Source organism: Ranitomeya imitator, chromosome 3 (genome assembly GCF_032444005.1).
Source record: "Ranitomeya imitator isolate aRanImi1 chromosome 3, aRanImi1.pri, whole genome shotgun sequence".
Taxonomy (NCBI): domain Eukaryota; kingdom Metazoa; phylum Chordata; class Amphibia; order Anura; family Dendrobatidae; genus Ranitomeya; species Ranitomeya imitator.
Window position 1 is genome coordinate 787,578,178 of NC_091284.1, and position 16,577 is coordinate 787,594,754.

Below are 16,577 nucleotides of genomic sequence, written 5' to 3' on the forward strand. Positions count from 1 at the left end.
ATCTTTTGGACACATGTCAAAACATCAAATTAAATATGTCATATAAAGTAACAAGGCAATTAATTGTCAGTGCAGGAACCTAAGTGTGAAGTCAAGTCTGAATATGAATCATGGAAAATGTAAGCACAGGCCTGCTTGTACAGGCGAATCCTCCAAAAAGGTAAAGAGAAAGAGGCGAGGGATAGGAAGAGAGGGTGGGAGAGGTAGGGAAAAAGGGTGGTGAGGGGGTGGGGAAGGGAGTAGAGGTGGAAGAAGGGAAGGGAAAGGAATACCTAGGAGAGGAGGAAGGGAAGGGTCTGGAGGGAAAGCCCCAGCTACGGGCCTATGACTTCTCACAATCTGCAACACCTGCACCTAAAACACAGAACATGAGAATAAAGTGCAAACATAATAAAACTAAGCAATAAATGCCAGACTATCATAACCGACATAACAGAAATACAAAAAAAGAGAAAAACCAGACTATAAAAGCCTTCAAACGAAACCCACTCCATCAGTAGGCCGAGCCCGCCTTTCTGTACCACCAAACCAGGATGCTAAGTTCTCAAGGCGGGTCAGATGGCACCCGCTTGTTGTCTCGTTTTTTGGTTTGTTAAACCTTGAGCCATTTTGGTGGAGCTTCAGGGAGTGTTGGGCTCACGGGCCACTCAGGAAGATTTACCATAGGAAGTTCAAAGGTGCCCAGGAAAGTAGTTAAGTCACAAAGCCTTAGAAAAGAAGCCGACTTGCCTCCCTTAGAGGCCGTTAATTGGAACGGGAACCCCCATCTATATGGGATGTCTCTTCTCTTAAGTTCGGCCAGTAATGGTTTTAGAGCTCTGCGCAGTAATAAAGTACGTCTAGATAGATCAGAAAGGATTAAGATTGGGTGATCCCCAAATCTGATGACTTCTTTTTTTCCTGGCAGCCGTCATTATGGCTTCTTTGATTCTATAGTAGTGAATTCTACATATAACATCACGTGGTCGAGAATCGGAAGTAGGTTTAGGACCCAAAGCGCGATGGATCCTATCGAACTCGATAGAGCCACCATCCTTATCGTCCAGCAGGTCTAAAAAGATATTTTGTACTGTACGGTCCAAATGAGAAAAACCGACAGATTCTGGGAGGCCTCGTATACGAATGTTATTCCGTCTATTGCGGTTTTCGAGGTCCTCCATTCCAGATGAGATATCTTCTAGTTTGAGAGTATGATCTATTAAGAGGTCCCTATGGGCCTGCAGTTCTCGAAAGATATTTTCTGTTTGCCATTTTTTATTCATGCGCACTGTACTTTACATTTATGTCTAGCACTATTTTATACTGCGCATCAATTAGTATACTTGCATAGATTTATTACATCTACTTTTTTTCTATATGGTATTTTTTGCCTTATGGTGGTTACCATTTCTTTTGCATATTTTTTCTGTCCCATTTTTTTATGAACTTTAATATTTTGTATTTATTTATATGTAAAAAAATTTCATTATTTTATGGTTACATTGCTTCTTTTTCGCTTTTTTGGATGTTTATACTAATTTGGAGCATTGCCACATAACTAGGCAGGTATTTCTCCTATTTTTTGATACATTAATGTGATTACTGCATTAAGAGCAGCCAATAAATAAAAGCGGAGGGGTGACATGAGTAGTGATGGGATCAGCCGTATGAGTAGTGATGTGTGTGAACATGTGAGTAATGAAGTGCTTTTATGAACAGCAGTGTGAGTGTTCATAAGAGTAGATAGATAGTATAGATATCCTGTAGATATTTAATGTCACAATCCCCCTACATATAATAAACTAGCACTCTTTAGTGCCTGTCATGTGGCATTTAAGGCTGTTTAACGTTATTTAACCTGATAAATGAATATATTATTTAAAAAAAATAAGACGCGGGATTCCAACCCATTTTTTTATAACCAGCCAAGGTAAAGCAGACAGCTGTGAGCTGATATTATCAGGCTGGGAAGGTCCTTGGATGTTGGGTCCTTCCCAGCCTAACAATACCAGCCCGCGGCCTCCCCAGAAATGGACAATCATGAGATGAACCAATTCTGGCATTTCGCCCCATGTTTTCCAGATTGTCCTGGTCAGGTGACAATCTGGGTAATAGTTTATGGGGACACACGCACTCATTCACCCATTTATTATTAAAAAATAATCCCGCAGCTCCGACGTAATGATTGATTTTTCCCCGACGTCCACCCATTCAGTCAGGGAACTATGGAACATCCATCTTGAGAATGACACATCATTTTTTTGCTGTCAGTCACATTACGGCGAAGTTTGAAAAAAAAAAAACGGATCCGGCAAAAGTTGCCGCCGGCTCCGTTTTATTCTCATAGACTTGTATTAGCGACGGATGGCCTCACGTTTCATCCGTTTTTCACCTGATCCTTTGAAAATTGTTTATCGGGCGGCCGGAGAAAATGGACATAGTAACGTTTTTTGTGTCCGTCGAAAAAACGGACAGCGACGAATCCATCGCCGTCCGTTGTTTGCTAGAATGGAAGCCTATGGATTCCGTTTTTTTTAACTGAGCATGCTCCTATTTTTTTTAGGATCCAATTAGCTGGATCAGCTACTCGGATCCGTCGCATCAGTTTTTCACAATCTGCGACGGATCCGTTTTTTTCAAAATTCGATGGTTTGAGCATCTTGTAACCACTTCTGGTTTATAATATCACCAAGAGGTTAAATGTAGTGACCGCGTCCATTCTTGTGGTGTTTTCCGCTCAGAAGATGTTCTGTACAAAAACAATTAGCGGTTTCTTAATTATTCAATGGAGTGAAAAAAAGCACCCGAAACTACAGAAATACCAACATTAGAAAAACCATGGGAAAATCCTCCAAAAAATGGTGCTGGTGGGCCAAACTGTTGTAGAAACGACACATAGGACGATTCAGGCAAAAAAAAAAAAACTCCAGCGTTTGTCGGGTTCAAGACGTTGTGCGCACAAAACATCAGGATTTCCGGAGCAGAAATTGAGCAGAACTTCCCAAGTTTTTGAGGAGGATTTGTAGAGTTTCTTCTCAAAAACCTCTTTATAAAAAACTGCATGTGCTTGTTTACATGCTGCCTTTTTGCTGCTTCATTTCCATTTTCTTGGGTAAATGCTGCACTTTACTTTACCGATCTCTGACGTACGTTAGTTATTTTTTCCCTACAGATTTGGACCATCAAAGATGCTTTGCTTGTTTTTGTAAATCTGCAGTTTGTCGATTCTTTCAGCGTTTTTGCTGTGCTTTTCACCCATTCAAATGCGTAAGAAATAAAAAACGTATCGAAATTGATTATTCATTATTATTTATGACTCCTTTCCCGTAGGTATGACTTCTTCCTGATAAGTCAGAACGCCCGGCAAGGAAGCGTGAATCCCACCCATTACAATGTGCTGTATGACACCAACTGCCTGAGACCCGACCACCTGCAGCGGCTCACCTATAAGCTGTGCCACCTGTACTACAACTGGCCGGTGAGTGCAGACCGCTGCTAGCCTCTGATCCATTAATGGGGGCATTCCGGACCCCCCACTATTGGCCGGTAAGTGCAGACCGCTGCTAGCCTCTGATCCATTAATGGGGGCACTCCAGACCCCCCAATATTGGCCGGTGAGTGCAGACCGCTTCTAGCCTCTGATCCATTAATGGGGGTCACTCTGGACCCCCCGCTATTGGCCGGTGAGTGCAGACCGCTTCTAGCCTCTGATCCATTAATGGGGGTCACTCTGGACCCCCCGCTATTGGCCGGTGAGTGCAGACCGCTTCTAGTCTCTGATCCATTAATGGGGGTCACTCTGGACCCCCCGCTATTGGCCAGTGAGTGCAGACCGCTTCTAGTCTCTGATCCATTAATGGGGGTCACTCTGGACCCCCCGCTATTGGCCAGTGAGTGCAGACCACTTCTAGTCTCTGATCCATTAATGGGGGGAACTCCGGACCCCCCAATATTGGCCGGTGAGTGCAGACCGCTTCTAGCCTCTGATCCATTAATGGGGGGCACTCCGGACCCCCCAATATTGGCCGGCGAGTGCAGACCACTTCTAGCCTCTGATCCATTAATGGGGGGCACTCCAGACCCCCCGCTATTACCCTGAGAGCAGCTTTTGCTTTCCTCGTAATAGGTTTCAGACAAGATAGAAATATTTTCTCTCTCTGTGCTTTTCTGCACCCGTTAATTCTGCACGGATTATTCCAGACCTCGTAGGGATTTTATTTGCAAGATACCAGTACATTGGAGATTTAGCCGAAATTATCCAGCAGCAGAGTCAGGCGCGATATCTGTGCTACAGCGACCTCTGCTGGTGGATGGTGACATGTGCACTAATACTCCGCTCTAAAAACTGAAGGGAACACGTAAATTGCACATCACATCTTCATCAATGAAAGGTTCACGCAGATGGTCGGTGACTGGCATCTAGGAACTGCCCACACACGTGGCCCACAGGAGCCCGGGCATCATCCTGCACCAGTGTAACGTCTGACAATGGATCTGAGGATTTTACCTAACAATAAAGGAACTGCTGGCTATCACAGGAAGGTTGAAGCGGATCTTCCAAGGATATTCCCAGTGACCCACAACCAAGTCTGCTTTGTTATGGCAGCATAAAATGCACCATGACGTCTCTGAACTCATCTGTGAAAAGAACCAGGGTGGTAATGGCGGACCTATTAATTCTGGTGTTCTCATGTGAATGCCAGTCTAGCTGCACCGTGCTACACTGAGAGCACACACCTAGGAGTCCCCTGCATTATGTGCACACACCTAGGAGTCCCCTGCATTATGTGCTCACACCTAGGAGTCCCCTGCATTATGTGCTCACACCTAGGAGTCCCCTGCATTATGTGCTCACACCTAGGAGTCCTCTGCATTATGAGCTCACACCTAGGAGTCCCCTGCATTATGTGCACACACCTAGGAGTCCCCTGCATTATGTGCACACACCTCGGAGTCCTCTGTATTATGTGCTCACACCTAGGAGTCCTCTGCATTATGTGCACACACCTAGGAGTCCTCTGCATTATGTGCTCACACCTAGGAGTCCTCTGTATTATGTGCTCACACCTAGGAGTCCTCTGTATTATGTGCACACACCTAGGAGTCCTCTGCATTATGTGCACACACCTCGGAGTCCTCTGTATTATGTGCACACACCTAGGAGTCCCCTGCATTATGTGCTCACACCTAGGAGTCCCCTGCATTATGTGCTCACACCTAGGAGTCCTCTGCATTATGTGCTCACACCTAGGAGTCCCCTGCATTATGTGCACACACCTAGGAGTCCCCTGCATTATGTGCACACACCTCGGAGTCCTCTGTATTATGTGCTCACACCTAGGAGTCCCCTGCATTATGTGCACACACCTCGGAGTCCTCTGTATTATGTGCACACACCTAGGAGTCCTCTGCATTATGTGCACACACCTAGGAGTCCTCTGTATTATGTGCTCACACCTAGGAGTCCCCTGCATTATGTGCACACACCTAGGAGTCCCCTGCATTATGTGCTCACACCTAGGAGTCCCCTGCATTATGTGCTCACACCTAGGAGTCCCCTGCATTATGTGCTCACACCTAGGAGTCCTCTGCATTATGTGCTCACACCTAGGAGTCCCCTGCATTATGTGCACACACCTAGGAGTCCCCTGCATTATGTGCACACACCTCGGAGTCCCCTGCATTATGTGCACACACCTAGGAGTCCCCTGCATTATGTGCACACACCTAGGAGTCCCCTGCATTATGTGCTCACACCTAGGAGTCCTCTGCATTATGTGCACACACCTCGGAGTCCCCTGCATTATGTGCACACACCTAGGAGTCCTCTGTATTATGTGCTCACACCTAGGAGTCCTCTGCATTATGTGCACACACCTCGGAGTCCTCTGCATTATGTGCTCACACCTAGGAGTCCTCTGCATTATGTGCACACACCTAGGAGTCCTCTGCATTATGTGCTCACACCTAGGAGTCCCCTGCATTATGTGCACACACCTAGGAGTCCCCTGCATTATGTGCTCACACCTAGGAGTCCCCTGCATTATGTGCTCACACCTCAGAGTCCTCTGCATTATGTGCTCACACCTAGGAGTCCCCTGCATTATGTGCACACACCTCAGAGTCCTCTGCATTATGTGCTCACACCTAGGAGTCCCCTGCATTATGTGCACACACCTAGGAGTCCCCTGCATTATGTGCACACACCTAGGAGTCCCCTGCATTATGTGCTCACACCTAGGAGTCCTCTGCATTATGTGCACACACCTCGGAGTCCTCTGCATTATGTGCACACACCTAGGAGTCCCCTGCATTATGTGCACACACCTAGGAGTCCCCTGCATTATGTGCTCACACCTAGGAGTCCTCTGCATTATGTGCTCACACCTAGGAGTCCCCTGCATTATGTGCACACACCTCGGAGTCCCCTGCATTATGTGCACACACCTAGGAGTCCTCTGTATTATGTGCTCACACCTAGGAGTCCTCTGCATTATGTGCACACACCTCGGAGTCCTCTGCATTATGTGCTCACACCTAGGAGTCCCCTGCATTATGTGCACACACCTAGGAGTCCCCTGCATTATGTGCACACACCTCGGAGTCCCCTGCATTATGTGCACACACCTAGGAGTCCCCTGCATTATGTGCACACACCTAGGAGTCCCCTGCATTATGTGCTCACACCTAGGAGTCCTCTGCATTATGTGCACACACCTCGGAGTCCTCTGCATTATGTGCTCACACCTCAGAGTCCTCTGCATTATGTGCACACACCTAGGAGTCCTCTGTATTATGTGCTCACACCTAGGAGTCCTCTGCATTATGTGCACACACCTAGGAGTCCTCTGCATTATGTGCTCACACCTAGGAGTCCCCTGCATTATGTGCACACACCTAGGAGTCCCCTGCATTATGTGCACACACCTCGGAGTCCCCTGCATTATGTGCACACACCTAGGAGTCCCCTGCATTATGTGCACACACCTAGGAGTCCCCTGCATTATGTGCTCACACCTAGGAGTCCTCTGCATTATGTGCACACACCTCGGAGTCCCCTGCATTATGTGCACACACCTAGGAGTCCTCTGTATTATGTGCTCACACCTAGGAGTCCTCTGCATTATGTGCACACACCTCGGAGTCCTCTGCATTATGTGCTCACACCTAGGAGTCATCTGCATTATGTGCACACACCTAGGAGTCCTCTGCATTATGTGCTCACACCTAGGAGTCCCCTGCATTATGTGCACACACCTAGGAGTCCCCTGCATTATGTGCTCACACCTAGGAGTCCCCTGCATTATGTGCTCACACCTAGGAGTCCCCTGCATTATGTGCACACACCTAGGAGTCCCCTGCATTATGTGCACACACCTAGGAGTCCCCTGCATTATGTGCTCACACCTAGGAGTCCTCTGCATTATGTGCACACACCTCGGAGTCCTCTGCATTATGTGCACACACCTAGGAGTCCCCTGCATTATGTGCACACACCTAGGAGTCCCCTGCATTATGTGCTCACACCTAGGAGTCCTCTGCATTATGTGCACACACCTCGGAGTCCCCTGCATTATGTGCACACACCTAGGAGTCCTCTGTATTATGTGCTCACACCTAGGAGTCCTCTGCATTATGTGCACACACCTCGGAGTCCTCTGCATTATGTGCTCACACCTAGGAGTCCCCTGCATTATGTGCACACACCTAGGAGTCCCCTGCATTATGTGCACACACCTCGGAGTCCCCTGCATTATGTGCACACACCCAGGAGTCCCCTGCATTATGTGCACACACCTAGGAGTCCCCTGCATTATGTGCTCACACCTAGGAGTCCTCTGCATTATGTGCACACACCTAGGAGTCCTCTGCATTATGTGCTCACACCTAGGAGTCCTCTGCATTATGTGCACACACCTCGGAGTCCCCTGCATTATGTGCACACACCTAGGAGTCCTCTGCATTATGTGCACACACCTCGGAGTCCTCTGCATTATGTGCTCACACCTAGGAGTCCCCTGCATTATGTGCACACACCTAGGAGTCCCCTGCATTATGTGCACACACCTAGGAGTCCCCTGCATTATGTGCTCACACCTAGGAGTCCTCTGCATTATGTGCTCACACCTAGGAGTCCTCTGCATTATGTGCACACACCTAGGAGTCCTCTGCATTATGTGCACACACCTAGGAGTCCCCTGCATTATGTGCACACACCTAGGAATCCTCTACATTATGTGCACACACCTAGGAGTCCTCTGCATTATGTGCACACACCTAGGAGTCCTCTGCATTATGTGCACACACCTAGGAGTCCTCTGCATTATGTGCTCACACCTAGGAGTCCTCTGCATTATGTGCTCACACCTAGGAGTCCTCTGCATTATGTGCACACACCTAGGAGTCCTCTGCATTATGTGCTCACACCTAGGAGTCCTCTGCATTATGTGCACACACCTAGGAGTCCTCTGCATTATGTGCTCACACCTAGGAGTTCTCTACATTACGTGCACACACCTAGGAGTCCTCTGCATTATGTGCTCACACCTAGGAGTCCTCTGCATTATGTGCACACACCTAGGAGTCCTCTGCATTATGTGCTCACACCTAGGAGTCCTCTGCATTATGTGCTCACACCTAGGAGTCCTCTGCATTATGTGCTCACACCTAGGAGTCCTCTGCATTATGTGCTCACACCTAGGAGTCCTCTGCATTATGTGCACACACCTAGGAGTCCTCTGCATTATGTGCTCACACCTAGGAGTCCTCTGCATTATGTGCTCACACCTAGGAGTCCTCTGCATTATGTGCTCACACCTAGGAGTCCTCTGCATTATGTGCACACACCTAGGAGTCCTCTGCATTATGTGCTCACACCTAGGAGTCCTCTGCATTATGTGCTCACACCTAGGAGTCCTCTGCATTATGTGCTCACACCTAGGAGTCCTCTGCATTATGTGCACACACCTAGGAGTCCTCTGCATTATGTGCTCACACCTCGGAGTCCTCTGCATTATGTGCTCACACCTCAGAGTCCTCTGTATTATGGGCTCACACTTCGGAGTCCTCTGCATTATGTGCACACACCTAGGAGTCCTCTGTATTATGGGCTCACACCTCGGAGTCCTCTGCATTATGGGCTCACTCCTAGGAGTCCTTTGCATTATGGGCTCACACCTCGGAGTCCTCAGCATTATGGGCTCACACCTCAGAGTCCTCTGCATTATGTGCACACACCTAGGAGTCCTCTGCATTATGTGCACACACCTAGGAGTCCTCTGCATTATGTGCACACACCTAGGAGTCCTCTGCATTATGTGCACACACCTAGGAGTCCTCTGCATTATGTGCTCACACCTCAGAGTCCTCTGCATTGTGTGCTCACACCTCAGAGTCCTCTGTATTATGGGCTCACACCTCGGAGTCCTCTGCATTATGGGCTCACACCTAGGAGTCCTCTGTATTATGGGCTCACACCTCGGAGTCCTCTGTATTATGGGCTCACACCTCGGAGTCCTCTGCATTATGGGCTCACACCTAGGAGTCCTCTGCATTATGGGCACACACCTAGGAGTCCTCTGCATTATGTGCTCACACCTCTATATACAGTAGATAACACAGGATCCACCATTCACAATAGGTGATGTCACAGCTCACCTCCTCCTCCTGTACAATGACTGATAACACCTCTATATACAGTAGATCACACAGGATCCACCATTCACAATAGGTGATGTCACAGCTCACCTCCTCCTTCTGTACAATTACTGATAACACCTCTATATACAGTAGATCACACAGGATCCACCATTCACAATAGGTGATGTCACAGCTCACCTCCTCCTCTGTACAATGACTGATAACACCTCTATATACAGTAGATCTCACCGGATCCACCATTCACAATAGGTGATGTCACAGCTCACCTCCTCCTCTGTACAATGACTGTTAATACCTCTATATACAGTAGATAATACAGGATCCACCATTCACAATAGGTGATGTCACAGCTCACTTCCTCCTGTACTAGACTGATAACACCTCTATATACAGTAGATAACACATGATCCACCATTCACAGTAGGTGATGTCACAGCTCACCTCCTCCCCCTCCTGTACAATGACTGATAAAACCTCTATATACAGTAGATAACACAGGATCCACCATTCACAATAGGTGATGTCACAGCTCACCTCCTCCTCCTGTACAATGACTGATATCGTCTCTATATACAGTTGATCACACAGGTGTTGTGAATTCTGCTCTTTGGCTCCCTCCTGTGGTTATTAGTGGTATGGCTGCTTCTTGTATTTAGCTTCAACAGCTGTTTTCACTGATCGTCTTTCTGGCTCGGCTATATTAGTGTGGCCTTATCCCTCATTCAATGCCAGTTGGCAATTGTTCCTGCCTGGAGTCATTTCTCTTAGGACTTTCCTGACACTCTGACCAGTTCATCAAAGCTAAGTCCTTGCTTGTCCTTTTGCGGTTCTCTTGTTGTGGACTTTGTTGTTCAGCACTTTCTTTGTTTTTGTTCATTTGTCCAGCTTTTCAGTATGGATCTATTCAGTTAAGCTGGAAGCTCTGGGCAGCAGAGTTTGCCCTCCACACCTTTAGTCAGGTGTGGAGATTTTTGCATTTCTCTGCGGTGGACTTTTTCTAGTTTTTTTTACTGACCGCACAGCATTCTGTTCTGTACTATTTCTATTTAGCTAGAAGTGGCCTCCTGTGCTAAATCTTGTTTCATACTACTTATGTCATTTCCTTCTCCTCTCACAATCATTATTTGTGGGGGGCTAATCTATCCTTTGGGGATTTTCTCTGAGGCAAGATAGTTTTCCTGCTTCTATCTTTAGGGGTAGTTAGCTCTTAGGCTGTGATGAGATGCCTAGGCCTAGTTAGGAGCATTCCACGGCTACTTCTAGTGTTGTGTTGAGCTTAGGGACTGCGGTCAGTATAGTTGCCACCTGCTCAGAGCTAGACGCATGTTGCTCCCTAATCACCAGATCATAACAGTACAACTGGCCAAAAATGAGCTGAATGCCTCTCAAAAGAAGGAAGAGAAAAAGAGTTCTGAGCCATTTTTTTTTCTTTATTTTGTTTTGTCTTTTTCCTTCCTCTTGATCTCTGGGTGATTCGGGATTTGGATGCAGGCATGGATGTTCAGGGTTTGTTTTCTCGTGTGGATCAGCTTGCTGCAAGAGTACAGAGTATTCAAGATTATGTGGTTCAGACTCCGGCCTTAGAGCCTAGAATTCCTACTCCGGATTTGTTTTACGGGGATAGATCTAAGTTTTTGAACTTTAAAAATAACTGCAAATTGTTTTTTGCTCTGAAACCACGTTCCTCTGGTGACCCCGTTCAGCAAGTAAAGATAGTAATTTCTCTGCAGCGTGGCGACCCTCAGGACTGGGCATTCTCACTTGAGTCAGGGAATCCGGCATTGCTTAATGTAGATGCATTTTTTCAATCGCTCGGATTATTGTATGACGAATCTAACTCTGTAGAGCATGCTGAGAAAACACTGTTGGCCCTGTGTCAGGGTCAGGAAGCGGCAGAATTATACTGCCAGAAATTTAGAAAATGGTCTGTGCTCACTAAATGGAATGAGGACGCTCTGGCAGCAATTTTCAGAAAGGGTCTTTCTGAAGCCCTTAAAGATGTTATGGTGGGGTTTCCCACGCCTGTTGGTTTGAGCGAATCTATGTCTCTGGCCATTCAGATTGATCGGTGCCTCAGCGAACGCAAAGTGGTGCACCATTTGGCAGTGTCCTCTGAGCAGAGTCCTGAGTCCATGCAATGTGATAGGATTTTGACTAGAGCGGAACAGAGGAGATACAGACGTCAGAATGGGCTGTGTTTTTACTGTGGTGATTCTGTTCATACTATTTCTGATTGCCCTAAGTGTATTAAGAGAGTTGCTAGATCTGTTACCATTAGTACTGTGCAGCCTAAGCTTCTCCTGTCTGTGACCCTGATTTGCTCATTGTCATCTTTTTCTGTCATGGCATTTGTGGATTCAGGCGCTGCTCTGAACTTAATGGACTTAGAATTCGCTAGGCGCTGTGGTTTTTCTTTGCAGCCTTTGCAGAGTCCCATACCCTTGAGGGGTATTGATGCTACACCATTGGCCAAGAATAAACCTCAGTACTGGACACAGATGACTATGTACACGGCTCCTGCACATCAGGAAGATTGCCGTTTTCTGGTGTTGCATAATTTACATGATGTTGTTGTACCGGGTTTTCCATGGTTACAAGTACATAATCTGGTGCTGGATTGGAAATCAATGTCTGTGACTAGTTGGGGTTGTCAAGGAGTACATAGTGACGTTCCTTTAATGTCAATTTCCTCTTCCCCCTCTTCTGATGTTCCTGAATTTTTGTTAGATTTCCAGGATATATTCGATGAGCCCAAGTCCAGTTCCCTTCCACCACACAGGGACTGTGATTGTGCTATTGACTTGATTCCTGGCTGTAAGTTCCCTAAGGGCCGACTTTTTAATCTGTCTGTGCCAGAGCATGCCGCCATGCGGAGCTATGTTAAGGAGTCTTTAGAGAAGGGACATATTCGTCCGTCTTCGTCACCATTGGGAGCGGGATTCTTTTTTGTTGCCAAGAAGGATGGCTCCTTAAGACCCTGTATTGATTATCGCCTTCTTAATAAGATCACGGTCAAATTCCAATATCCTTTACCTTTGCTCTCTGATTTGTCTGCTAGGATTAAGGGGGCTAGTTGGTTTACCAAGATTGACCTTCGAGGGGCATATAATCTTGTTCGTATTAAACAGGGTGACGAATGGAAGACTGCATTTAATACGCCCGAAGGCCATTTTGAATACCTTGTGATGCCATTTGGGCTCTCTAATGCTCCATCTGTGTTCCAGTCTTTCATGCATGATATTTTCCGCAATTATCTTGACAAATTCCTGATTGTGTATTTGGATGATATTTTGATTTTTTCCGATGATTGGGAGTCTCATGTGAAGCAGGTCAGGATGGTATTCCAGATCCTTCGTGATAATGCTCTATTTGTGAAGGGGTCTAAGTGCCTATTTGGAGTTCAGAAGGTCTCTTTTTGGGGTTTATTTTTTATCCTTCGTCTATAGAAATGGATCCTGTTAAGGTACAAGCCATTCATGACTGGATTCAACCCACATCTGTGAAGAGCCTTCAGAAATTTTTGGGCTTTGCTAATTTTTATCGCCGTTTCATTGCCAACTTCTCTAGTGTGGTTAAACCCCTGACCGATTTGACGAAGAAAGGCGCTGATGTGACTAATTGGTCCTCTGAGGCTGTTTCTGCCTTTCAGGAGCTTAAACGCCAATTTACTTCTGCCCCTGTGTTGCGTCAACCGGATGTTTCTCTTCCTTTTCAGGTTGAGGTTGACGCTTCTGAGATTGGGGCAGGGGCCGTTTTGTCACAGAGGAATTCTGATGGTTCCTTGATGAAGCCATGTGCCTTCTTTTCCCGAAAGTTTTCGCCTGCGGAACGCAATTATGATGTCGGCAATCGGGAGTTGTTGGCTATGAAGTGGGCATTTGAGGAGTGGCGACATTGGCTTGAGGGAGCCAAGCACTGCATTGTGGTCTTGACCGATCATAAGAATTTGATTTACCTTGAGTCGGCCAAGCGGCTGAACCCTAGACAGGCTCGGTGGTCCCTGTTTTTCTCCCGTTTTGATTTTGTGGTCTCATATCTTCCAGGATCTAAGAATGTTAAGGCGGATGCCCTCTCTAGGAGTTTTTTGCCGGATTCTCCTGGAGTCCTTGAGCCGGTTGGCATTCTTAAGGAAGGGGTGATTCTTTCTGCCATCTCCCCTGATTTGCGGCGGGTGCTTCAGGAATTTCAGGCTGATAGGCCTGACCGCTGTCCTGTGGGGAAGCTGTTTGTTCCTGATAGATGGACGAGTAAGGTGATTTCTGAGGTCCATTGTTCAGTGTTGGCTGGTCATCCTGGGATTTTTGGTACCAGAGATTTGGTTGCTAGGTCCTTTTGGTGGCCTTCCTTGTCGCGTGATATCCGTGCTTTTGTGCAGTCCTGTGGGACTTGCGCCCGAGCCAAGCCTTGCTGTTCCCGCGCTAGTGGGTTGCTTTTGCCTTTGCCCGTCCCGGAGAGGCCTTGGACCCATATTTCCATGGATTTTATTTCGGATCTTCCTGTGTCCCAGAGGATGTCTGTTATCTGTGTGGTTTGTGACCGGTTCTCTAAAATGGTCCATTTGGTACCTTTGCCTAAATTGCCTTCCTCCTCTGATTTGGTTCCATTGTTTTTTCAGCATGTGGTTCGTTAGCATGGCATTCCGGAGAATATTGTGTCTGACAGAGGTTCCCAGTTTGTTTCCAGGTTTTGGCGGGCCTTTTGTGCTAGGATGGGTATTGATTTGTCTTTTTCTTCGGCGTTCCATCCTCAGACCAATGGCCAAACTGAGCGAACTAATCAGACCTTGGAAACCTATTTGAGATGCTTTGTGTCTGCTGATCAGGATGATTGGGTGACTTTCTTGCCGTTGGCCGAGTTTGCCCTTAATAATCGGGCCAGTTCGGCTACTTTGGTTTTGCCTTTCTTTTGTAATTTTGGTTTCCATCCTCGTTTTTCTTCAGGGCAGGTTGAGCCTTCTGATAGTCCTGGTGTTGATTCTGTGATGGACAGGTTACAGCGGATTTGGGCTCATGTGGTAGACAATTTGACGTTGTCCCAGGAAAAGGCTCAGCGTTTTGCTAACCGCCGTCGGTGTGTTGGTCCTCGGCTTCGTGTGGGGGATTTGGTTTGGTTGTCCTCTCGTCATGTTCCTATGAAGGTTTCTTCCCCTAAGTTCAAGCCTCGGTTTATTGGTCCTTATAAGATTTCTGAGATTATCCTGTGTCTTTTCGTTTGGCCCTTCCAGCCTCTTTTGCCATCCACAATGTTTTGCATAGATCTTTGTTGCGGAGATATGTGGTTCCCGTTGTTCCATCTGTTGATCCTCCTGCCCCGGTGTTGGTTGAGGGGGAGTTGGAATATGTGGTTGAGAAAATTTTGGATTCTCGTTTTTCGAGGCGGAAGCTTCAGTATCTTGTCAAGTGGAAGGGTTATGGCCAGGAGGATAATTCTTGGGTTGTTGCCTCCGATGTTCATGCCGCCGATTTGGTTCGTGCTTTTCATTTGGCTCATCCTGATCGGCCTGGGGGCTCTGGTGAGGGTTCGGTGACCCCTCCTTAAGGGGGGGTACTGTTGTGAATTCTGCTCTTTGGCTCCCTCCTGTGGTTATTAGTGGTATGGCTGCTTCTTGGATTTAGCTTCAGCAGCTGTTTTCACTGATCGTCTTTCTGGCTCGGCTATATTAGTCTGGCCTTATCCCTCATTCAATGCCAGTTGGCAATTGTTCCTGACTGGAGTCATTGCTCTTAGGACTTTCCTGACACTCTGACCAGTTCATCAAAGCTAAAGGTACCTTCACACATAACGATATCGTTAACGATATCGTTGCTTTTTGTGACGTAGCAACGATATCGTTAAGGAAATCGTTATGTGTGACAGCGACCAACGATCAGGCCCCTGCTGGGAGATCGTTGGTCGCTGAACAAAGTCCAGAACTTTATTTCGTCGCTGGATCTCCCTTGGACATCGCTGGATCGGCGTGTGTGACACCGATCCAGCGATGTCTTCACTGGTGACCAGGGTAAACATCGGGTTACTAAGCGCAGGGCCGCGCTTAGTAACCCGATGTTTACCCTGGTTACCAGCGTAAAAGTAAAAAAAAAAAAAAACACTAATAATAATAATAATAATAATTTTTATTTATATAGCGCCAACATATTCCGCAGCGCTTTACAAATTATAGAGGGGACTTGTACAGACAATAGACATTACAGCATAACAGAAATACAGTTCAAAACAGATACCAGGAGGAATGAGGGCCCTGCTCGCAAGCTTACAAACTATGAGGAAAAGGGGAGACACGAGAGGTGGATGGTAACAATTGCTTTAGTTATTCGGACCGGCCATAGTGTAAGGCTCGGGTGTTCATGTAAAGCTGCATGAACCAGTTAACTGCCTAAGTATGTAGCAGTACAGACACAGAGGGCTATTAACTGCATAAAGTGAATGAGAACATAATGCGAGGAACCTGATTTTTTTTTTTTTTTTTTTTTTTTTTTATAAATAGGCCACACAGGGATCGTTAGGTAAATGCATTGAGGCGGTAGGCCAGTCTGAACAAATGAGTTTTTAGGGTACGCTTAAAACTGTGGGGATTGGGGATTAATCGTATTAACCTAGGTAGTGCATTCCAAAGAATCGGCGCAGCACGTGTAAAGTCTTGGAGACGGGAGTGGGAGGTTCTGATTATTGAGGATGCTAACCTGAGGTCATTAGTGGAGCGGAGGGCACGGGTAGGGTGGTAGACTGATACCAGGGAGGAGATGTAGGGTGGTGCTGAGCCATGGAGTGCTTTGTGGATGAGGGTAGTAGTTTTGTACTTGATTCTGGAGTGGATGGGTAGCCAGTGTAATGACTGGCACAAGGTAGAGGCATCGGTGTAACGGTTGGTGAGGAATATGATCCTGGCAGCAGCATTCAGGACAGATTGGAGCGGGGAAAGTTTGGTAAGAGGGAGGCCG

The 16,577-nt window shown here is 46.8% G+C and overlaps 1 protein-coding gene across 2 annotated transcripts in view; it reads left to right on the forward strand.

Annotated features, from left to right (window-relative positions):
• PIWIL4 (piwi like RNA-mediated gene silencing 4) overlaps positions 1-16,577 on the forward strand; it is a 214,488-nt gene that overhangs the window by 190,545 nt on the left and 7,366 nt on the right. For both annotated transcript variants that reach the window (XM_069759169.1, XM_069759170.1), the window contains exon 20: positions 3,310-3,457. In XM_069759169.1, the coding sequence (XP_069615270.1) occupies positions 3,310-3,457 (148 nt within the window). The remainder of the gene's footprint in view (positions 1-3,309; positions 3,458-16,577) is intronic.